This window comes from Numida meleagris, chromosome 4 (assembly GCF_002078875.1).
Source record: "Numida meleagris isolate 19003 breed g44 Domestic line chromosome 4, NumMel1.0, whole genome shotgun sequence".
In the NCBI taxonomy this organism is placed as follows: Eukaryota; Metazoa; Chordata; class Aves; order Galliformes; family Numididae; genus Numida; species Numida meleagris.
In genome coordinates, this window is record NC_034412.1 from 22,569,037 (window position 1) to 22,593,408 (window position 24,372).

Sequence of the window (24,372 nt, forward strand, 5' to 3'; positions counted from 1 at the left end):
TGAGGCTCTAACATGCAGCTGGGAAAGCAAACAGAAATTAGTTCAGCTGATAAGCAGACATAGAAGATGGGTGGAGGGAGGAGATTAAGTGGGATCTCAGATGAATGCAAATGTGCAATATGGTTGGAGTGTCTGTGTGTGAGTGAGTGCACAGGAGCAGGCCAGCAGGGTAAGGGCTGCAGCTTTGCAAAAAGATGTAGAACACACTTCTGAGGACGCCATTTGATCAAGAGGAAGAAGAAGAGGTGATTTGGAAGGGTAATCTGATTTCTGATATGACAATGCCCAAAGCCACATCACGTGAGATAGCTGACTGAATTAGGGACTTGTTTCACAGCTACCAGCACCTGAGCCTGCTCCCACAGAACAGAACACCTCTCCCAGTTAAAATCAGGTAAGTGGAAGGAAAATCCATCCTTTAAGTACAATAGTTCCCCAGAGGCAGGGAGCTATGAAGGCAGAAATCAGGAAAAATTATCCATGATGCTCTCAACAGAAGGAAATGACAAAAATCTGATATGATTGAAGAGAAAGCTCAGAAAGAATGACTCCTGTTCCTATCTGCTCTCTGTCTAACCAACCTGCTAAAATTAAGCATACAAATAATGCAAACTGGGAAGGGGGGAGATCTAACAAAATATTTGCTTTAGCTTGCTCTGGGGTTAAAGCCTTGAAGGCAAAGACCCAAGCACAGGCCCTGCTCTCCCCACAAGCCATCGAAGCCAGCTCTGTGCCGTGCATGCACCGTGTGCTGGTAGGATGAGCACAGCATGCTCCTGGACACTTAATGAAGTACTATTTCTTGTATCTTCTTAAATGACTATCACATAACCAAAATGACCCCAAGTATTGCTAATGTGAGCAAGTCTAAGTACAGAGGAGCTCAGGCTTTGCCTCAGTCTCTCACTGCTGTCCGTGCTCTGCATTGGGCCTTTTGCTGCCAGCAGAGCCAGCCAGGTGTGAGACAGAGGTGGCAGTGAGGGGTTTCCTTATGCTCTGCCAGACTGCACGAACTGGAATCTTTCAAACCAAGAGAGAGGGTGGTGTCTGGAGGATGTTGGAAAGAGATTTCTGATTGGCACCGAAGGCTTGCAAAGCATTAGCAGAGAATTAGGCTTAAATAGAGTTATTGTGATCAAATGTGCTCATACGTGTGACGAGGTCCTTCCAGGAAGCGGTGCCTGATGTAGGCGGGGGTCAGCCCAGCCAGGGAGCATGAGCCTTTGCCCAAGCGCAGCAAAGGGCGCCAGACAGCCCAGCGCTGTGGCTGCTCAGGAGAGAGAGCTGGGAAACCAGCTGCAGGCATGTGCGATGCCGAGGCCAGACTGAGCTGCATGGCATGGGGACACTGGTGGTCTTATTCCCACCCTGAGCTGCAGCTGAACGCATTCTTTTCTGCTTATAAAAATGCCACTCTCTAAATTATGAGGCACTGAGCTACTGCCAGAAAATCAGTATTGAACTTTTAAACTCACAAGCAATACCAAGGGAATGTTAATAAAGAACAGAGAGCAACAGTTTTGCAGCCCAAATAAGAGCCTTGCCTTTCACAGTGCTCTTGAGCTCTCCCCACACCCAGGTTCCTATAGCCCGTGCATCCCACTGCCTTCGGGCAGCTCCAGCACATGCTGGGAACCTGCTGGCAGCTCAAAATGGACAGGGATCACAAAGTGCCCAAGAATTACAGGGAAAAGTAAGAGATTTTGAATGCTCCATAGGTTCTTGTTACCTAGAAGTTGTGAAGAGATCATTGTACTGAGTCTCTTGTGAGAAAAACCTTGAAAAAGAAAGAAAGAAAGAAAAATTCTGGCTGATATCTTGACCTCTAAGAAAGGCAGAGATCTCAGAAAATTGAAACTATTCTGATATTTATTCCTATAGCACAAAAAACACAATAGATAGAGCATGAGGAAAATACACTAAATTTTAAGCATTTCAAAGCAGTTACAGCATTTTAAATTGAAGCTGTTCACAAATTGTCATCTTTCAAAATGGAGTCCTTTTTTTATTTCACTAAGTCTGAATGTTTCATTTCTCAGTCAGAACTGCTCATCAGGAAGATGTGATACAATCTGCTAAATCTCAAGAGTGCTAAGATATGAAGGGTCTTTAGCAGTGGTAACAGGTAATTAGGTTTGTTATGATTTTCTATATATTCTGCAGAAGAAAATCTGATTTTTCTTTTGGCACGAGGCCATGTCTGCTTGCCTTCAAAGATGGGCTGTTCCAAATTTTAAGATAAATACTATCTAAAGTTGGAGGTAATTTGATTTTAACAGAGCATATTATACCAATCTGTGTTCCTCATTATGTGTACTAATTATTTTTTTTTTTCTAATGTACTACTGTATTCAAAACTCATGTGACTTTTCTAATACATACTCAAAAGATGATAACCCTCATGGCAGGTACTTAGCTGATGTTAACCAAGATGACAGATTGTTGGGGGTTGCATTAAGATCTTAGCACATTCATAGCCTGACTTTTCTGACACAGTGTAGTAAAGGGAAGATTTGGGTTTGAAAAAGAAGCAAATTTAGCTGATTGTTTTCTCACCATTAATATTTCTCACCAATATCCATGAGAAATTATGAGAAACAAGGTATACAAGAGTTCTCTACAGAATTCTTATCAACCACCAAACCCTTTGCAATACTGTCTGGGGACTGTTCAACACTGAATTAGGCCTACCCCGTGGATCTAAAAAATGCCTTTGGTGTTTAATTCCTCCAGCTTTTCTGGGGGGCTCATCTGAAACTCATTAGTCAGCTCAAAGATCATGTATTTAATTAAACAGAAATGTAACCTTCCCCATAGCCTTGATAGTTTTAGACAGTATTCAAAACATAACAATCCTCAATACAGTTAATCCACAGAGGCACACACATCTGGTTCTAGCCAAGAGAACAAATCATTTTGTCCCTTAAAAAACTGTGAAAACTGCAGCTCTCAAGAAACCCCTAACCACATGCATCTCCTCACCTCCCCAGATTTATTCCTAACAGCATTTTACAAGCCATTACATCAAACATGAAACAAAGATGACTGCAGCCATGTAGCTGTTTTACTCAGCACAGAGCTGTTTTACCAGCTATGCCATACTAAAAGTATCTGACCAATTCTCATATAGAAGCCTTGTTAATTTGTATGCACAATTTGAATAGACAATTCCTGTTGCTTATTTGAAAAGGATACTTTTGCTTTGATCAGTTATAGCATTCATGTCTCCAAATCTAACACATTCATTAACAATAAGCCAAATAAAATATCACTCCTAGTGCACTGTAATATTAATCTGTAGTTAATTTCATCACATTTGTATACTTTTTTTGTAACAAAAGTATTCAAGTAATAATCAATGGAAGTCTATCCATAACTTATGACAACTAGTTTTCCATAACACTGAGTGACATGTGTGCATTACCTCTGCTTGGTGAAGAATTTAAAGAAGAATATTAAGATGGTACATCCAAGGAGAAGGTGTGAGCCTCCAACTGATTCATCAATTATTACATTATCACACACCATCTGAAAGTTTAGCAGTCACACATTTGGTGATGGGCATTTTAAGGCACTAACACTGGGCAATTTTCTACAAATTTGTTTCAGGACAAATCGCTTTAGCTCTTAATATCTTAACACCTTCCAAGACCAAAAGCCTTCCATTCTAAGGCAGTGGTGTTAATGTGGTCTATCTGTAATGCAGTTATGATAACTGTGAATCATATGAGGCCCCAGGAGAAAATAGATTACACATCCGCTTATTTTGCAAATTGAAAGTGCACAGACATGCTGTTGCAGGCAGCTGTGAGCTTACCCCGACATGCTGCACACCAACTCAGACAGACATCAATGGAGTTTAATGTGCCTGTGAGTGCATGCCGCTGGGCCTTGCTGAGGGCTGCTATCAGCTCACACAGGATCACCAGTACAACATCAGTGTGGCAACAGGGAGATGGAGCTCCTGGCTGCTTCCTAAGGGAAGCCGACATGCCCTGGATCTCCATCTTGCAAACCACGCCTCGCAGTGCCCTTGCCCTTGCAGGTGCTTTGCTGGCAGACCTGCCTGAGCAGCTGGTGTACAACAGAATCAGAATCACCAAGGTTGGAAAAGACCTCCAAGACCATCCAGTCCAACCATCCAGCTACCACCACAATAATTCCCCACTAAACCACATTCCTTAGATAAAGATCTAAATGATGTATGCCTTGCAGCTCAGAGAAGGGCACAGACACATGGCCCCATCGCTCCTGCAAATGAAAGAGGCCGCTCCCCAAGAAGAGATTAGCAGGGGAAAGCCTTCAGTCTCAGAAGTTAACTGATGAGCACACCCCAAACCTCAGCATTTATCTAGTTTCAAACAGCTGTGACCAGAATGGAAAAGGGATAAGGCTCTTCCGGGGAAAAGTAGTAGCCACGAAAAAGTAAGCCTCGCTAAAATCAATGCACATATTTGCAAAAATGGAGAAAGAAGCCCTAAGAAAAGACATATCTGTTCCAGTGTTCAAGCCTTTGCTGGTAGCATGAGGGAACAAATGAAGTAGGATTCCATTTTTTAATAGTCTTCAATTACAATATTAAGATAGTATGTATAACAGATAAGTCTGTCTAACAAGAACACATACAAAAGTAAGAGACTGATTACATAAAATAGAATTAGTGATGGGTTACAGTGCAATAATGAATATCATCATTGTAAAGGATTTGAAATCAATGATTTGATTTTTAACAAGACAGAGTTTTCACATGGCTACTCACAAGGATGTACTTTACATAAATGCTTTACAAATGGTGACACAGTAATTACAGTACTGGGAAATGGCTACTATGTATCTGCTTTGCAGTTTACAGACTAAATGGAAATTTCATGCATATTGAACATGCTTTTGTTAGTTCAATTCATTTTTTCAATATCCTTTTATAAGGTAAGAACAATATAGATTCTAAATTGCTCTTTGTGTTATATCTGTTTTATCACGAGTTACATTTTTTATAAAATGCGACTTTACTTGAAGTATATGCAATGTTTCCATAATCCGTGGAAGAAAACTGTCCTCTAGGAATTTCTAATTTGCTTATTTTTTACAAAACCTTCTTTTGATATACTCTGTAGACGGATGGTTTTTTAGTCTACTTATATAGATACAAAAATATTTTCTGTGGTTGCATGTTTGTTCCTTTAGAGAGCAGACTTCTTTAGATTTCACAATATATTTTCATATACTTTGCAAATATGTTTGTGATTTATCTGCAATTTAAAATTTTCATTTCAATTCATCTTTGACACTGTACATTTCCAATTTTTGTTGTGACGCAGATGATGCAAATTTTCTTGACAAAGAGTGTGCACATTGGTTTTAAAGTAGGAATTTCAGCTGACAGTACCTTCTGCATTAAATCAAAAGGACTGTGTATTTTTACTGTCATGGATGGCAATTGATCACTCATTTTTGGGGGGATTAATGGAGAGATTCTCACTGGGCATTCCCTGGTGATGCATTTGCATACGATACTGAAGCACTGTTCTATCCCCATCACTGTGTTGCATCTGATTCATTTACCGACAAGCTGCCAAGATCTGTTGAGATGCCAGGACCTCAGAATATGATTATAGTTCCTTTTTTGATTAAGCTCCTTCCAGTTCCTGATATCCATGTAGAGTTTATGTCAAGTCAACCAAAACATTAAAATAGTCTGGAAACAAGCAGCACATTCCTGCTCCACCGGGTAGGGCTGCACCTGCAGCAGAGTCACTGGGGATGAGATTCATTCACCCTCAGTCCCTGCTTTCAGGGCAGGTCCTGTGGAAGGAACACAAATTTAACACATATCTACCAGACCTCCTTGTGCAAACTATTATTTTTCACATGATGGGCTCACAGACCTATAGAACCTGAGGTTTTACTAAAAAGATGAAGAGGTCCATGAAAGGAGACTGACAAAAACTAACTTCCAGTGAATCTGAGCAGTTGTTCTCTTTCAAAAATAATCGTTTTCAAAATGTGTGAACGTAATTTGAATATTTCAATTCCCAGGACTATAATGCGAGCCCTTTTTATGATGACTGACAGAAATGTTCCAGCATGGCTACAGTTGTGCTAAACTGCTGTAACAGGATTCCGTTGTGAAACTGAAGTGGGACAGCATCCCTGTTTTGATTGTACGCTTTATTATCAATAGCTGATTTGAGACACTACCATGAGCTCTGCAAAGAATATAAATCAAGATACAGTGTCACTTTTCCATGACTCTTCAACATGAAACATAGACATCTGCTGTATTTTGGCCCAGGCCAGAAGTCAATTCTGCAGCAATTTTGTAGGCAGCCTCTCTGGCTTGAGCTGCTGTGATACTGCCCTGCAAAGCAAGCATATGGGCAGCAAAATCTGGCCTTTCAGTTGTTGCTCAAATTGTTACCTCTTCAAGCCAAAGGCAAAACTCCCAGTTATGACTGCTGACTCAGATTTAGGCCAAACTTTCACATCTCTCTCTTTTTTAATTTTTACTTTTTCGTTGTTCTCCCTTTACTCCTTCTCCTGATTTCTATTATATAATGCCTTTGAATCAAATACATCACTAAGATCTCTCTGCATGGAATACCATGCTTATTAGATGGCTTTAAAATCTCTTTTTTTTGCAGGTAGCAAAATATTTGAGGTTGAATCTGTATTTTTCCCTTTTGTATTAAAAACCTACAAAAATATCCCCTGCAAATTAATGCTTATCTAATTGCATAAGTTACCAAATGTTTCTGTTTTGGACAATGATACCTTTCCAATGCATACATTTTTTTCTTGTAGGATGAAAATTGCATTTCCCCGTCAGCTCTAATGCTACCATTGTGTAAGAGATTTATCCTGCGAGTGTTTAGCCCTGGGCGCTGTGCCTCTTCTGGCACGTTCAGGTTAGTGCAAATGTTCTTGTGCTAGCTTCAGTCAGTGTACAGCATGTGCTGCAGCAGTATACATATTTAAACAAGCTGTTCCTTTACAAGCACATGTTCAAAAGATTTTATCTAATCAAATTTTAAACAGGAAATTACTTGTCTGACTTCACATCAGAAAGCTATTCCTTTCCCTGCTGCTCCAGATTGGATTATGAGGACTTCTCTGCTGAATGGTCAGCAGTGTGTCTGAGTTGCCAGTCTTAATTCTGGGCTATAAATATCAGATAATGATTTATTACTTGGCAGCTTCAATACTGCAATGGCAAACTCTCCCTAATTTCTTTAATTTGAGATGAATACCAAGCAGATTTGAAAGCTGAGAATTTCTAAGGTTCTCTGTGTGAATAATGGATAAGCCTTGGGCATACACAATGTGGAATTTCACCCCCAAAGCAACTGATTTCAACGCACCTACTTTCTAGAGATTCAAAGGACATTTCAATCCTCATCCTGATATAATCCTGTTTATACTTGAATTAACTGCTATCTGTGGACAACAATTCAATGGTAAATGGGCTATAATTGGGATTCTGAGAATGTTTTATGATTTTTGAAGGTAAATTGAATGATGTTTGACATCAGGCTACTGCATCTCACCCCTTTCTGGGGAATGCTGCTACCCAGTACCTCACTTGCACATGTTTTGCATAAGCAAATCATGCATAGATCAACAATACACATAACTTCAGAATGCACTTAAATAGAAAAATTAAATTTTAGAGGCTTAAATCGTGATGAACAAGATTAATTTGTAATCTTGACAGAAGTGTATATAACGAAGATGAACAGACTCTAATGTGACACAAGATACCTCAACACATACCCCACAAAATTCTCTTAATTTCAAAATAGTATTTAATAAAATGCAAAATTTGGTTGGCTCGTCATGTCACTTTACTTCAGAAATATGCCAAAGTTGACTTGACAAACTACTAGAAATTCAGAGAAGAACAAGCACAAATAGAGGGGCTGAGAGGCTGATTAAACAAAGACTAAACAATGCTAGAACAACTGCATAAATTCCAAAAGACAAGAAGACAAGGGCAGAAATCTCTGATTGTGGCATTAAAGAATCTTAACTAGCAACAGAAATGTAATTCAGGACGAAGAAAAACTTCTGAAAGGAATATCCATGAGGGACAATTAACTGAGGGAAATGGAGAAACTAGACCAAAAACATTGGAAGAGGTGCTCTAATATCCTGTATCCAGCTGGCTTTTCCATCACTGACAACTATGTTGAAGACCCTTAAGTAACCCATAGTTTAGAGCAGGAATGTGAACCCATGGCCTGCAGCTGCGTGCTGCCCCGACCAGCCTGTCCTGCAGCCACCCTCTGCCCCACGCCATCATGGCAGCAGCTCTTCCCTGCTGAGTGGCCTGGCCTGGGCCTGGGTGTACACCCATCACTCAGCAGGAACCAAACACTGGCAGGAAGTTTTGAAAGTGTGGGATAGATGAGCAGACAGTGAGGTGGACTGAGAAAAGGCTGACTGGTTGAGCTCACAGGGCTGTGATCAATGGTGCAGTCTGGTTGGAGGCTGTAACTAGCGGTGTTCCCCAGGAGTTGGTTCTGGGTCCGGTCTTGTTCAACATCTTCATCAATTACGTGGATGAAGGGATACAGACTACCCTCAGCAAGTTTCCTGATGATATAAAGCTGGGAGGAGTGGCTGACACACCAGAAGGCTGTGCTGCCATTCAGCAAGACCTGGACAGTCTGGTGGGCTGGGCAGAGAGGAACCCGATGAAGTTCACCAAGAGCAAGTGTAGATTCCTGCACCTGAGGAGGAATAGCTGCATACAATCTTACAGGTTGGGGGCTGACCTGCTGGAGAGGAGCTCTGCAATGACGGGCCTGAGTGTCCTGGTTGGCAACAAGCCAGCCTCCAGGGAGGGGGCATCCACAACCTCGCTGGGCAACCTGTTCCAGTGTCTCATGACTCTCACAGTAAAGAATTTCTTCCTAATATCTAGTCTAATTCTACTCTCTTCTAGCTTAAAGCCATTTCCCCTTGTCCTGTCACTACATGCCCTTACAAAAAGTCTTTCCCCAGCTTTCCTGTAGGCCTCCTTCAGCTACTGGCAGGCTGCTATAACATCCCTCAGAGCCTTCTCTTCTCCAGGCTGAAGATCCCCAGCTATCTCAGTCTGTCCTTGCAGGGAGGTGCTCCAGCTCTCTGATCATCTTCATGGCCCTCCTCTGGACCCACTCCAACAGCTCCATGTCCTTCTTGTGTTGGGGACCCCAGTACTGGATGCAGTACTTCAGGTGGGTCTCACGAGAGCAGAGTAGAGGGGCAGAATCACCTCCCTCAACCTGCTGGGCACACTTCTCCCGATGCAACCCAGGATATGGTTGGCCTTTGGGTGGCAAACACACATTGCCAGCTCATGTTGAGTCTTTCATCAACTGACACCCCCAACCCCACCACCCACACTTCTCACAGCTGCTCTCATACTTTCATACTAATGCAAGGAAGAACTTCTTCACTGTCAGAGTGATGGAGCACTGGAACAGGCTGTCCAGAGATGTCGTGGAGCCTCCTTCTCTGGAGATATTCAAGACCCACCCAGATGCCTACCTGTGCAACCTGCTGTAGGAACCCCCTTTAACAGGAGGGCTGGACTCGACAATCTCCCTTCCAACCCCTGTAATTTTGTGATTCTGTGATTCTGTGTGAATGACTGGCATTGTCTGAGCTGAAATGAAGACACGGGGAGGGCGCAGTACAGTGCTGACTCAAGTTAGGCCAAATAATTGCATGCACTTTCTTACACTGGCTGAACACAGTCCTGTGAAAATCAAAAAATATGCAGCTTTGTTTTCCATGTTGATAAACGAATTTGAGAATAGTTTTCAAAATTTTTGAAAAACTCATATAATATTTTTTGTTTATTTTCAACTCAATTTTCAGTCGACAAAAACACATAGCCTGCAAATTTTCAAATGGAATGTATAGAGTTGCAATTCAACCAAAAAATGTCATCTTGTCTCTTTACCAGGCTTTTATAAGAACTCTTACAAGAGAAAAACATCCATCACTTCACAATCACACCTTATTCATGTCATCACTTTTTGGTAGGATGTACATTTGTAAGCAACTATTTTCAAGGATGAAGCACAGGAAGAGTAAATTTTCATCAAAAATCTCTGACAAACACCTTGAGAGCTCACTAAGAATTCCAACCACTGCCATCAAACCAGGATGACGCATCAGTTTCACAAAAACATGGTCAAATATCCCACTAGTTTTGTACATTTTTCATGTTTTAATAATATATATACAATTAAAATAAGTGTTGTTACTTATATACATTAACTACATTACACATTTTACAAGGGCTCCTCTGAAAGTAATGTCTCCTATTTTATGATATTGGCCCATGACATCAGAGGCAGATGTTGGTGGATGGCAGCAGAGGTTGAACCTTCCCACAAATATTCCATTACATTTTGTTGCTGTGCGACAGATGGCAGCAGAGGGGTAGTCTGACAGAATGGCGTCTGATGTGAAAGTGCATACAGAGTATGGGTGTGCCACTGAACTCTTTCATGAGGAAAAAATAGTACCCACTGACATTCATTAACACTTGTTGAACATATATGGAGAGCAAACAGTAGATGTGAGCACAGTGAGGGGTCAGTAGTATGTTTCATCAGTGGTGACAGTTCATCGCTGGTGAAAATGCACAGCTTATGCTGGTGACTATCTTGAAAAGTAGTGCTTTGTAGCTGAGAATTTGCTCTATCAAATAGCATTACTGTGCTCTTTATATCTGTTTTAGTTTAGATGGAAATAAATAGGAGGCATTACTTTCAGTGCAACCTACATACAAGCAACCCAAGACAATTTATTTTCACACCATGTGGCCCAGGCAAGCCAAAAGGTTGGATACCCATAATCTAGAGACTTCATCTTGTTTGCACAGATTCACACTCCATACTCCAGGATGTTGTATATAAACAAGTTTATAATTTCACTGTTCTGCAATGTATACCCAGTTTCTGGGCTTAGGGTTGGCAGATGGCATTATAGCCTCCTTGAATCTGCACAAAATCCTGATATTCCTTTGAATGGTGTCAACTGTCTGTCTGTCCTGGAAAATGTTAGATTTCAGGGAAATGCTACTTAACTGCTCTGAGGACAGACAGGCAGAAAATAAATACTCTTAAATCCAGGAGACTGGTGGCCACTGCGGGATAAATCAGATGCAAAATCACCTACTGAGGAACAATGTTCCTAATCTTTGAGCTCTTTTCAAGGAAGGTATTTAACAATACGCAAGAACTTCAGCTGGTTTAAGTTACTGTAAGTACCTTGATCTCAAGTCAGCCAGATCTAGCCCCATAAATCCACAATCCAGTTCATATGTCACATACTTCAGCCTGAAGTTCTGTTCTTCTTATAGTAAATTGAATATAGAGAGCACAGCATATTTGCAAAAAATTAAACTATGCTTTCTTTCAGGATATTGTTTTGATCCTAAATTTATCAGCTGGTACTTTCTGATGGCATATCTGTTGGCTTCAGGCACTACAGCACTCTTTTAAGGAATATTACTATACCTTATAATAGACAATCAAGGAATAGAAAATCTCTAAATGTATACCTGATGCATTCCAGGCAGTTTCTCCCCTAAAGCAAAGACAAAATACCCCCAGGACACATTGGTCTAAAGATAGGGAGGAAGGAAAAACAAAGCAAAGCTATTCTTTTCCTCTTTTAAAGGAGCAGCAACCCTTAGGCTTTCCTCATGAATCATACAACAAGGCAAGGTGTCAGCAGGGAGAAGCAGAACCTCTTCATTCCTCAGCAACTTTCAGTGCTGCTTCCATTGCCAAACATCTCTGTTCTTTGCCTTTCACCACTATGCAGTGAGAGACAACAGGCTTTTTCTTAGTGACTTTAAGGTTGTGGCAGGTCGTAACTCTAACTAACCTGGAATAACCTGCCTTTGGAATAAAACAAGGTCATAGGTTTGCCTTTACCGTCTACCTTCCTTGGAGAAAAGTGATGTTTTTTTAAGCTTCAGAGATCCCCACGTTACTTCTCAATCACATTGCTTCTCACAGCTAGGGCTCTGGATATTACTAAACCCCTGAAATGAAGAAGCCTGGCAAATATCTCAAAACAAGGACTGGGGTTTTAATGGCACAGCCACTCACCTTATTTAGGTCCTCAGACTCCTGTTTTTGCTTGTGAGGAGGAAAGGCCCAGCAGTCACTACATGTGGCACTGCACTGATGCTGCTGTCACTTATCCGTGATCAGCTAAGCATTCCCTTCTGTGGGATGAAGACTAATTTGAGGTGAATAGCATTTTCCTTAGGCTTGCAGGATCTGTGGTTTTTTCACTTATAGCATAATGGAATTAGCATTTTAAACGGTGCTGCCATTAAGTTATATGAGGTACCTATTTTGAAGTAATCTGAAGGACGTTTCCTTGTTAACTACTCTTAATTAATTTTGGCTTTATGGCATTTTGGGGGCAAATTGCCTTAGCCTTCACATTTATCCCATCGCTACTTGGCATGACAGGATATTACGGCTCTTAAATGAGTTTGTCAGGAGGATCTAAATCACACAGCTGATGAGACTTACCTGAGGAGGGTAGTTTTCATTCTCCATTTACCTGGCCTCTAACCTCTGAGTGCCACGCTGATGCTTGCAGACGACTATCACAGAAGTAGGCACGACCTGCACGGGGTCAAAGTCTCTGCCTGCAGACTCTTCTTGGCCTGCAGTAGGAAGGGTGCTCTGCTTAATGTGAGCAGGAAAGCTATTTTTCTTGGGAGCTTGTCTTTCTCATAGTGCTAGTCATCACATAATAAATCATCTCTTTTCATTCATGCTTTTTGCTGCCTGACTATGCTGTTCCTTTTTGGGGCCGTTCAGTGTTGTGATGTTTTTGTTTGTAAAAGTTCATTTTATCAAAACACATAAGAAATATCTGCGAGTAGCAGTTCAGCAGAAAATTGCATCTCTGAGTTTTCAGTTCAGGGTTGTTTTCAAATCTAATCTCAGAAAAGTATGTACACATCAATTTGCTCCTGTGGAAGGTAACCACATAAAATTCTGCTGTCAAAGTTAGCAAAAAGTGTTGAGCTGTAGCAATTGCATTCACTGAATACAGATCACTGGTAATATTTTTAATAGGTTGATAAAAGCCTGTTACCCTTCAGTGATCTACAATGCAGTCTCTGATGACTGTTTACACAGAACTACAGCAAACAGGTAAGCCCCAAATGTCTTTAACTTGATCTCTCCGATGTTTAACTTCTCCTTATGGAACAGGGCACTGGAAGAACTAAAATATTGTTACCTTTTAATTTTGTCTATGCACTGCTGAAGTGATCAAAAATCTGCTGTGATTAACATTTCCTAAATCACCTTTTTATCTCTTTGAAGATACCAAAGGCGGTACCAAAGTTGTTCCCAGAGTCACAGAGCTGGCACGCAGCCTGTCATTCCTCTAGCCAGAATTCTAATTATCAACAGGAAAGACTCCTACATGGGAAATGTTTATCCAGCCCATGCACAAAGTGATTTATACACATTGGCAAAAACTCTTGTCTTGTATGGAGCCGAGCTCACCTCAGCTCTAAGAGTGAAAATCTGAAGGAACCGAAATCCCTTTCATTTACAGCTCAAACTGTCATGTAAATGCCAAGGCCGAGGACGGACTAAGAATGATAATACTTTTCTTCTCATATGCATTTCAGTTTAAATTATACTGTGTAATGAAGGAGGCTAAAATGACACACAATACTTTATCTCAGGCAGTAGATTATAAGATATTTAAGAAAGATTTGGGATAGAAAAGTGGGGAAACCTTCTTTCTCCCCTCCAAATGCTCTCTCTTCCTATCCCCATCTCCAAACCCCTCTTCCCTGCTGCGTTCTGGTCCTCTTTGCACAGGACGGAGCTGCTCAAAATGTCAGTGCCACCCATAGAAATGCTCAGCAAAGTGTGTCCATTAGGTAACTCTGACAGCACCACAAGTCCAAAGTGACTCATCTCAGCATCAGATGCTATCTGCTTCCATCAGCATTAACCAAAACGCACACTTTTTATGCTGACTATCCAGACTTCTTTGGTTTTCCTTGTTCCCATGCCTCTTCACAAACTATACCTCTCAACACAACTCCAAGTCAGAACTCTGCAGCTGTGAGGTTTCTCTGCTGCCCCAGGAATGCCTAGCACTCTCTCACAGGGTTTGCATACACCGCTGTAGACAGAGGTCCATCTCTTATCTACCAGTCCAAAAGACAAAATAAAGTTTGGAAGCCACTGAGTTTTCTAAAAGATCAATCTTACATGATGGCTTAACTTGTTACTACTCTGTTTTATAGATGTAATGAGGCATTAACGCTAAGAGCAATATAGGGTTTTATAGGCTATCCAAAAACAGAGCTGGTGATAAAATATCTTGCACAACAAAGGGTATAGAGAAACAGCTGCACAAGCCCATGGGCTGGGGATGAGGTGTGATGGAGAGATTTCTCTAGTCTGGAAGACAGACACTGAAAATGCCATATTTCTGAGAGCTAAGATAATATGCAAAGGAAGCAAAGATGTGTAGCGAAGAGAACTTGATGAGTGTGGCTGACTGCCAGCAGATATTATGATCTCAGAATATTGATGTTTTATACTAATAATTACAAAATCAGCAGCTTGACAATTACTTATTTGGATAAATACAACTGTAAGTGCATACCGTAACATCATGAATGGAAATAAATCATGATTAAAAATGACAGCTCATATGGTAACACTGATTCCTAGAAAAGACAGAGAAATAGGAAGAATGAAAACACAATAAAGGGTAAAATAAACTTGATACTCAAAAAGGAAAAAAATGGATAACGAAAACATTCATAAGCAATGAGGAAAAATATATTAACTTTCTGTAACTGTTGAGACTAGATATGTATCAAAAGACATGAAGAAAAAAAAGAAAGTTTATTTGTCTCCACTTAAAAAAGCATTCTGGATCAAAAACCCAATGCTTCTCTTATGCCGTCGAGAAGAAATATACAACCAGGACAATCTCTTCAAGTATTCTGTCTAGAGCAGAAAGATGCAGTAACAATGTGCATTGTCTCAACACCCACAGATAAAGGCAGGGGTTGGAGCCACATTATCTGAACGTGCTGATGAAGTAAATTTGCTATAGGTTGAGCACTGAAATTGAGAAGAAGCAGTATATTCTGCAGAGAGATATTTAAAATCAGAGAATGCATACTAAAAGGAGAGAGCTTCAAGAAAGAATTAGAAGTATAGAATAAAATTTTTATTGGGATTACATAAGCATTTGGCAAAATCTCACAGTAATAAAGAGCTTCTGACACATAGCCACATTCAAAATCTGCCAGGGATGTCATAGGATGTGTTTATTTGTTGAATACGTGCACTGATAGATGCAAATTTTAAGGATTGTCTAAAATCTGCAGTCAGTGCTGGTCAGGCACTGCTTGTTATTCCATGGAAACCTACTGCTTTTGCGATAGGGGCACAGAAGAAGCTCATCCTGGTGTGGAGCAGGCAGCCAGCCAGGGGAAAAGTAAATTCCTGTCCCTGCTTTGCAAAGATCCATAGTTTCAAGGTATGTCAGGAGTGTACTAATGTTTGCCCCATCTGAGTGCTGAGGTTATTGCCTCATAAATAGACGATATCCCTGATGTGTAAATTCAAGGCTATGACTGCAATTCCTGTTTACCAGACATTTGGCTTTGCCTACTCTATTCCATGGAGAATGGGCCCAAGGATAGACTAAAAGAGATGTTCTCCTTAACCTGTGTTATTTGGATGCCTTGCCAGTTGTAGTCTCACACTTGCTAAATGCCTTCTAACTTTCCATCATGTTATCTCAGGCTTATCTAGAAAGAAGTTTGGATTAATTTTTGTTTTACAGCACAGAGGTATTGCGGTTCGCACTAAACCAGATCCTTGCCTGTGGTCCAACCTTGTCAGACCTTCTGAACCTTGTTTAATGGAAAACCAACCGATGACTTCTCTGAAGAGAGATCTATTGTTGACAGTCACTGTCTGGATCAGGCTTCTTAACAACATACTGCTGTGCAGCACAGCTGGGAGTGGGAAATCCCCTGCAGGGGCTTCCTTCCCACTTTTCACTGATCAGACTGAAGCATTTATTTTCCTTTTCACTAAAGAGAGGAGAAGCGGGGCACAATGTGAATCTGTTGCTGCTGCACCTTTTCATGAACTGCAAGATGCTTAATCCCTCCCCTAGTAAACACTGCAGCAGCTTGATCCTGCATGGTGCTCAACCTTGTACGCCACTGAGCATCCCGCACACTCCTATTTAAGAATAGGCCCTTGCATCATTCTGTGAGTCCTTTTGTGATTGAAGTTCATGTCAGACCATGCTTAAACAATCACACACTGCTCAGCAAGGTTCAGGCTGAGCCTCTGCTTTGCACTTCTGCCCAGAAACCTGCAGGACTGAAATGGTTCAAACTGCAAAGCTGCTTCCCCATCCATGTTCAGGTTTTTTTCCTCTTAAATCTCTTCTAACAAAGCTTTGTTCAAAGATGATTAACAGATGTTGTCATTAAAAAGTTGCTACTTGCCAACAAATAGCACATGGATCTGCTTGAGAAACTGATGTTTCTACAGCTTTCCCCAAGAAGGGACAGTTGTGGTAATTGGTAAGGCCTGACAGAACATGGCATGCTCAAGTATTTCCTACCATACATAATGTGCTAAGAGGCTGCTGGTTTCCTGAGAGAGTACCTATCTTGTCTGTATGAAATCAACTGGGTAAACACATGATATAGGATAGATAATGAAGCACGTTATGATTACAAGTGGTGATTTTTTTTTTTTCGATAATTATGATTTTGGCTAGGAAAGTTTTATTGGTAACAAAAGCAAATAAAAGCACTACATAATATCCACATAACTGTAGGCATTAAACTAGTAACTGAAATGCAGATTTTAGTACCCACTGTAAGGTGAGCTTATATAGAGAGAAAGTGCACACACAGCATACAACACAGACCAAGCAGGGACAAAGATCACACAAAGTGCCTGGCTGGCACAGAACCGCTTCTTGTCTTTACCCACCTGGTACACACCGAATTTCCAAACCTAGAAGCCAGGTTTCTCTGTTAGCAAGTTGGAAAAAGCAAACTGGGGAGATGGCAATGTACCCTGTCCAGAGGGATCTTTTAATAGTTCAGAAAAGAGATGTTTTGGTAATGGAAGCCTTGTTGTTGGCAAAACTCCTGCCAACTTCTTGTCAAAGAAAAGGAAATTTTTTCTCAGGAAGGTGGGAAGGAATGAGTGTTCAGTATGTTTTCAGAAACTATCTAAAATGATTCTGAATCTTTTGCAATGCTTAAAGCAGGAAACTTAATACAAACAGTAAATCTCATTTTCGTATAGGTTTCAAAGAAATTACAGATGTAGCGAATTTTCACTGGATTCTGAATTCAGTATTTTAGAGTTTGATAATTAAATTGTTTTCTTTCTTTTCTGTTTTCCACGGACTTGTCAAAAACAGCATTGCTCTGACAAAAAGCCTATGTTTTGAAAGGATTTTTATTCCTTTCTTATTCCTTTTGTTCTACCACGTGACTGCAAGCTACAGCGTTCACTGATGAGATCAGTGGCATTTTCCAGCTCCAAGCCTGCTGCAGTCAGTAAGAATATTTCCACTGACTTTTCTGAGCTTCAGATCAGGGTTTTATTTGGGATTTAGCTTTAGCCTCAATTCATGTCTCTATTTACTGTGTGTTTAAAGTGAACAGGAAATAGTCAATGTTGGCATGTTCTGCTTTTACAAAACAAATGTCAGGTGCAACTGACAGCTTTTAAGTTTAGGAAACAAAAAATTCACAGGACATACAATGAGAAACATCATCTTACAGACATGCAGTAAGAGGAAATACAACTAATCCAATCCATTGTTTATTTCTTTAACATTCTATTAAAGCAAAGAAGTTCTATAATGAGATCACTCCATTTTATCTCTTAATTGTATCCAGATACGCCAAACGTATTTACTGCAAGTAGCTTGTACACAGTATAGTATTTTAAAGCTAATTATGAAACAGAAGTACTATTGTCACACAATGAAATATTCTTGCTGTTATGAATCAATACTATTTTCTACAATTAATTGTGATTTCTTTTTTAATTGGATATAAACCCTATTAAACTTTGAAACAGCTATTTTTATAAATATAATTCTTTTAAATCCAGGATGATATCAACACAGAATATTTCATTTAAGGAGATTGCAAACAAAAAGGAAAAAAGAGACATTAAGCAGTTCCTTTATTTACCACTTTTAAAAACAGCTGCTAGCCTAGTCTTGAAAGTTTTCGAGTTTTTATTTTTGAACATCTGAAATCTACCATTGTGTGTGTAAACATGCACACACATCCTCCCCAAACAGTGTATTTATAGTTTAATTGTTCATTAAAGAGTAGTTAGCACCTGGCTATTGTTTGTATCATACCACAGAGAGGAAAGCACATTATGTATGGTATTTACACTCACAGATCTCTAGGGGCTGAAAGATTTTTCAATCTTTCAATTGCTCACAACAAAAATTGAAAAAAAATGCTAAGTAAATAGCTTTAAAATAACATTGTATCAAAGCTCTTCTGTTCAAAAATACAGTGAGAATCTCCACTTGATCTGCTACTCACAACTACTTAAAAATTTTAAGAATCATCTCTATGTAATAATACTTCTCTTATCTTGATTAAGCAGCTCAACAACATATTGTAGATATTTATAACCTGGTACTGTAAAATAAAATTAACGCTTTGCATATATTTCAAAATACATGCTTAAGCTCAGTTTTCCTGAACAAATATTCCTAACAGGAACAACCAAAGTCCTGAACACAGCCTATATCAAAGCTGGTCTGCAAGTCCTACATGAGTGTGGGATGCTTTCTTCACTCTTCTTAGTGGTAAAAAGATAAGCAAGAGGCATGTGTTTACCTCTGCTGAATGAAACAGCAGTTTAAAGCTTACCTGAGTTTTATCTCATCTTAATAAGCACTAATTGTCAAAACTATTATGCTCATATTTCATATACTTGTACATCCAAATGAAAATATATTTACAAAAATTATTGATAATTAATACATTTCTGCATGCAAAGTGTTAAATTGTATTGTTACTGTCTGTACCAATCTACTTCTACTGCAGTTGTTCATGTATTAACATTCAAATCCTTTGAATTCAGTAGGATTTTCACAGTAACTCGAGCAGTGCAAGTCTTAGCTCTGTCCACCTAATTGTGACAGTTATAAATTTCTAAACTCTCTATGTGTCCACAGAAATTGTATTTACCTGCTGTGTGAATCCTGTCGCCAGATCCTTGGCAGCCATCCTCATCATCACAGTCCCCGCTTGACTCCAGCTCTTCACTTTTTCCTCCCCCACTGCCAGCATCTCGGGAAGCCCATCTTTCCAGTTTTAATTTTGCCTTCTCAGCATTCAGCTAAAATGGAAGAGCAAAAAACCAGCAATGGTCAGAATATTTACACAGCTCCTACTTCTGGTGACCAAGCTGGGTTGCTGGGTTTACAAAGCAACAATCTTTTTCAAATTCACATTCCCTCCAGAACTGCTACTCACATTATAGATAGATTCTAGCAATGACATCCTTGTATTTTTGGAGTAAAAGACTACACCATAAAAATGTATCCAACACAGATGACCCTCAACACTTATCATCAAACTTTTGATTGGAAACACCACATCCTCCAGTATTACCACTGAGAGGGTTTGGACCTGCAGCTTTTCCCCCTTCAGGCCACAGTTTGGTTACTTATAGAATCATAGAATCATAGAATCACCAAGGTTGGAAAAGACCTCCAAGTGGTCCACCTATCACTAATATTTCCCACTAAACCATGTCCCTCAGTACAACATCTAAACACTTCTTGAACACCTCCAGGGATGGTGAGTACACCACCTCCCTGGGCAGCCCATTTCAGCACCTGATCACTCTTTTGGAGAAGTTTTTCCAAACATCCAACTTGAATCTCCCCTGATACAACTTGAGGCCATTCTCTCTTGTCCTATAGCTACAATTTGCCACAAGTCTCAGTACATATCTACAATCACAACCACCAATTAATACCTTGGTGACCTTTCAAGAGCTAAGGGTATCTATTAATTTTCATTACAGGTTTCATTACTTGGAAACCTTACCCCCAGATATGATTTTTAAGACAGTCATTTATGATGACTGCACCAAGTGACAGTAATTGTTTTGGACTAACACAGTATTCATCAAGGAAGAACCATGAAGAGGAAGAACTTGAACCCGTCCTCCACAGTGGGGATGAAAAGCTGCTTACTGAGCCACAGGTACTTTTCCCACTGGCACCAGGCCATTTCTGTACTCTACTTCAACATCTGCTGATGCAAAAACCAGTACCAAGGTGCTCCAGGTTCCGTGGTGGACACTCTCCAACAGCCACTGTTTGCGGTGATAGAGTAGATGGAAGAGCTTCTGCAGAGAAAAACCCGCCCTGACTCAGACTGGACTGAGTCCCAACCTGGCTAAGTTGCTATGATGACTACAAAGTCTCCATTTTCCATCATCCCACTTGTTGAGAATTACACTGGGAGGTTTTGGTTTTGGTTTTATTTTTAAGGGATGCAAAGAGCCGTTCCAGTATTTCAGATCACTTCTTTCATTTGGCTGAAACCTTCAACACTTTGAACAGCAGCAGCCTCTTTGTCTCCTTTTTCGAGTTACAAAAAACTTTGTTTGCATTAGCTCTGCCCCTATGGTATGACGATGTATGATTAAAACCTATTATTCCTGTTATATGAATATATCTTAACCAAATGGAAAGACTTTGTAACACTTTCTGAAGTTTATCAGAGCTGCCCAATAGGCTCTACCACATACATTTCATGCAAAGTGCTGTAGATACATTTAAGACTTTGTGATATGTTTTAGACCAGAGGACTGTGATTATCCTGGGTACTGAGGGAAACATATTTTAAAATGCAGCTACTTTGAAGATTCAAGCAGATTTCACACTAAAAGGAGGTGGGCTGTGAGCTGGAGGAACTGGAGTGCAGGACTAACACAGCTGGGCTGGATGGATGGCAACGAATGCAGCCGTTTCTCTGCAGTGGGAATCTCTTTGTGGTATTCTCTTTGTTCTTCAGATGCCTTGAGCTGCCATCCTCCACCCTGGGGATGTAAGTGCTTGGAGAGCTTGTAGAGCACGGCAGAGACCCTGATCTACAGACACCAACTTCTTTATGGCAGAACTGAGGATTTTTATCACCCTTTCACTGAAAAGATCTGTTTGCTCACTCTGAAGACGTAAACCACATTGCTCTGCAGTGGGAAGATCAGTAAGCTGGAGGAGACGGTATGGACCCCTGCGGGAAAGAGCATTAAACACTGTCTAATTGTTACTGCATGCCTGTTTTTTTTTAAAAAACAAGTGTACAAATATTGAGTCTTGTTATTCATCAGTCTCTCGACTGATGTCATGACTGTACAAAACATTTTGTTAAACAATTGGAAAAATTTGCCTATGAGGGAGAAAGATAACTCAGTTCTTTCACAGACTTTTCATGTCCTGACTGTATTAGAGAAGACTCATTCATTCTTAGTTATAATCTTTCAGAATGAAATGAAGAGATGCAAAATTTAATTAAGGTTTTTAATGATTGTTTGCCAGTCATAGCAGAAATGTTTATTGCCTGTTAAGGCAACCATTCTTTCCAAAAATTTCATTTCATTCAGTGTTCGTGGCTCAATCTGACTCCCTGTCTTTACCTTCACAATGCAGAAGGTATTTGCTGCTCATGATTTCAGAAGATACTGGAATCCTAACAGCTTAAAAACTAAGTCTTCAAGTTTTTGTCATATCTAAAAGACAGCACTGCTTACTCATGAAAAGCTCATGTAAATAGCTCAGCAAAATTTGCATAGCCCAATGGAAAACTGATTCAAATCAGAAATTTTCCCAACTGTAAGCTTTTGGACCAGGTTCATAAGACTCTAAAGAGTTTCTTAGAAACTTTTAACGAGTCTTTCTGTGGAAAAACTCTAGTATCTGTTTCAGCTCTGACTCAGATACAGATTACACGCATCATTTTATTTACTCCAGCAAAGGTGCCAACCTTAAGTTAAAAAAATCATTCTGCTGACGTTGTTTCATGGAGAAGAAAGATGTCCTATGAGAGTAGTCCCCTATTAATACTTGATGATGTATCACACACATTTTTGATCACCTAAAGAGTCCTTCAGAATTCACAGGCCTCTAAGAGGATGTGATCTCACAGAACCATAGAATCTTTTGAGTTGGAAGTGACCCCTAAAAGGCCATCTAGTCCAACTTCCCTGTTATGAACAGGGACACCTGCAGCTCCATCAGGTGCTCAGAGCCCCGTCCAGCCTGACCTTGGATGTCTCCAGGAGCGGGGCATCCACCACCTCTCTGGGCAACCTGTACCAGAGCTTCACCGCCCCTATCATAAAAAACTTCTTCATTATGTTCAATCTAAATCTCCCCTCTTTTAGACTGAAACCACTTCCCCTTGTTCTATCACCACAGATCCTGCTAAAGAGTCTGTCCCCTTCCTTCTTTCAGCCCCCCTTCAAGATATTGACAGGCCACTATCAGATCACCTTGCAGCCTTCTCTTCTCCAGGCTGCACAGCCCCAGCACTCTGGCTGTCCTCGCAGGGAGGTGCTCCATCCATAGGATCATTTCTGTGGCCCTCCTTCGGACACACTCCAACAGGTCCACATCTCTCCTGTACTGAGCACTCCACATCTGGATGCAGCGCTCCAGGTGAGGTCTCACAGCGCAGAGCAGAGGGGCAGGATCACCTCCCTCACTGCACTGGCCACGTTTTTTTTGATGCAGCCCAGGATACAGTTGGCTTTCTGGGCTGCAAGGGCACACTGCTGGCTCATGTCCGGCTTCCCATCCAACAGTACCTGAGGTCCTTTTCAGCAGGACTGTGCTATATTGTTGAACCTCATGAGGTTCTCCTGGGCCCACTGCTCAGCCTGTCTAGGTCCCTCTGGATGACATCCCATCCCTCAGGTGTGTAAACCACACCACACAGCTTGGTGTCATCCACAAACTTGGTGAGGGTGCACTCCATCCCACTGTGAATATAATTGATGAAGATATTAAAAAGCATCAGTCCCAGTACTGCTCTAAGCTGTAGGGTAATACTAATTTCACCAGAAGATAGATTTTAAAACTGTATTTTGCATCACAGTTTTAGGATTTTCAGGTCAGTGAAAATGTAAGAGAATGCACTTTTTGAATGAAACCATCTAAAAGCTGTGTGCTTGGAATATTCAGACAAATCCCATATCATAATAGTTCAATGAGGAACTCGTTAATTAGTTTTTCTATAGACATTTCAGTGTGAATCTTTTTCCTCTCTGAAAAGACAGTTTTGAGGTAAAATCTAAATTCCATCCACTCTTCATGTCAGCACATATATCTGACTTGCTTGTGTTTCAGAGAGAACAAAAACCAGCTTATTATATACTGAAATTAGAAATTGTAAGCTAAGAAGTAGTCTTTTAAAATGTACTTCAGTGACATAAATATGATTTGCAGAAACAAAGCACTTTGCCAGCTTTCACCCAAATAATGCACAAAGCCTAATCTTGAAAAGACTCATAAATGACTCAGTCCTGTCATTCATTTATTCAAAAATAAAAATCCTTTCAAAAGCATTATTAGGTCAGAAATGACTACAACTGAAAGAAACAATTCTCCTTTGTTTTTCTCTTATTATATACATTTTTTCTTAGGGAGTGACATACTGCTTTAGGCATAAAGCTGCATTTTACTGGGGCCTTGTGACTGAGCAGATGTTCTGTCACTTCACAAAACAATAACAATACAACAGATTTGAGACATAACTGCCGTATATAGGCTTATTCCAAGAGGTCCTCTTTTTTGAGGCAACATTTATGGTTAATTTTCCTCCACATATGCTCTTAGCTTCCTTCTGAAAGCATCTGGCAGTTGCTTTTCCTCCTTCTTTTCACATTTATCTAGCATTCATATATCACAGCATAAATAAGGCAAATGAACTTATTTGTCTTTAATCTTATCAGACATTTTCTTAGGTTTCTTCATTCTGTGTTAGTGTTTCAGAGAAATCCAGAAGTCCCTTCTGCATTATCCCTTTCTAGCTTCTTCTGACAGCAGTACAACTCAGTGTGGTAGCATCATGCAACTCTTGGATCCTTTTTTTAGCTGAAGACAGACAGTTAACCTTCTGGAAGAAATGACACCACCAATGTTTCCTCCTGCTGGATTTATTCAGGTTCATATAATAAAGTTTGCTTAACAAATCTTACTTTACAAGTTACCTATACAATATTAGAACTATTTAATTCAACGGCTATGCATAATTCACGC

At 40.2% G+C, this 24,372-nt stretch overlaps 1 protein-coding gene across 9 annotated transcripts in view; it reads right to left on the minus strand.

The window, feature by feature from the left end:
- The window catches only part of LOC110397772 (glypican-5-like), a 409,202-nt gene that overhangs the window by 88,064 nt on the left and 296,766 nt on the right, over positions 1-24,372 (minus strand). For 8 of the 9 annotated variants that reach the window (XR_002437961.1, XM_021394557.1, XM_021394558.1 and 5 more), the window contains one exon: positions 19,286-19,436. Coding sequence is in view for 8 of the 9 variants with exons in the window: in XM_021394557.1 (XP_021250232.1) it covers positions 19,286-19,436 (151 nt within the window). In the remaining variant the exon portion in view is untranslated. Of the gene's footprint in view, positions 1-12,493; positions 12,689-19,285; positions 19,437-24,372 lie in introns of those variants that run through there. The other variant, XM_021394556.1, reaches the window with a different exon arrangement.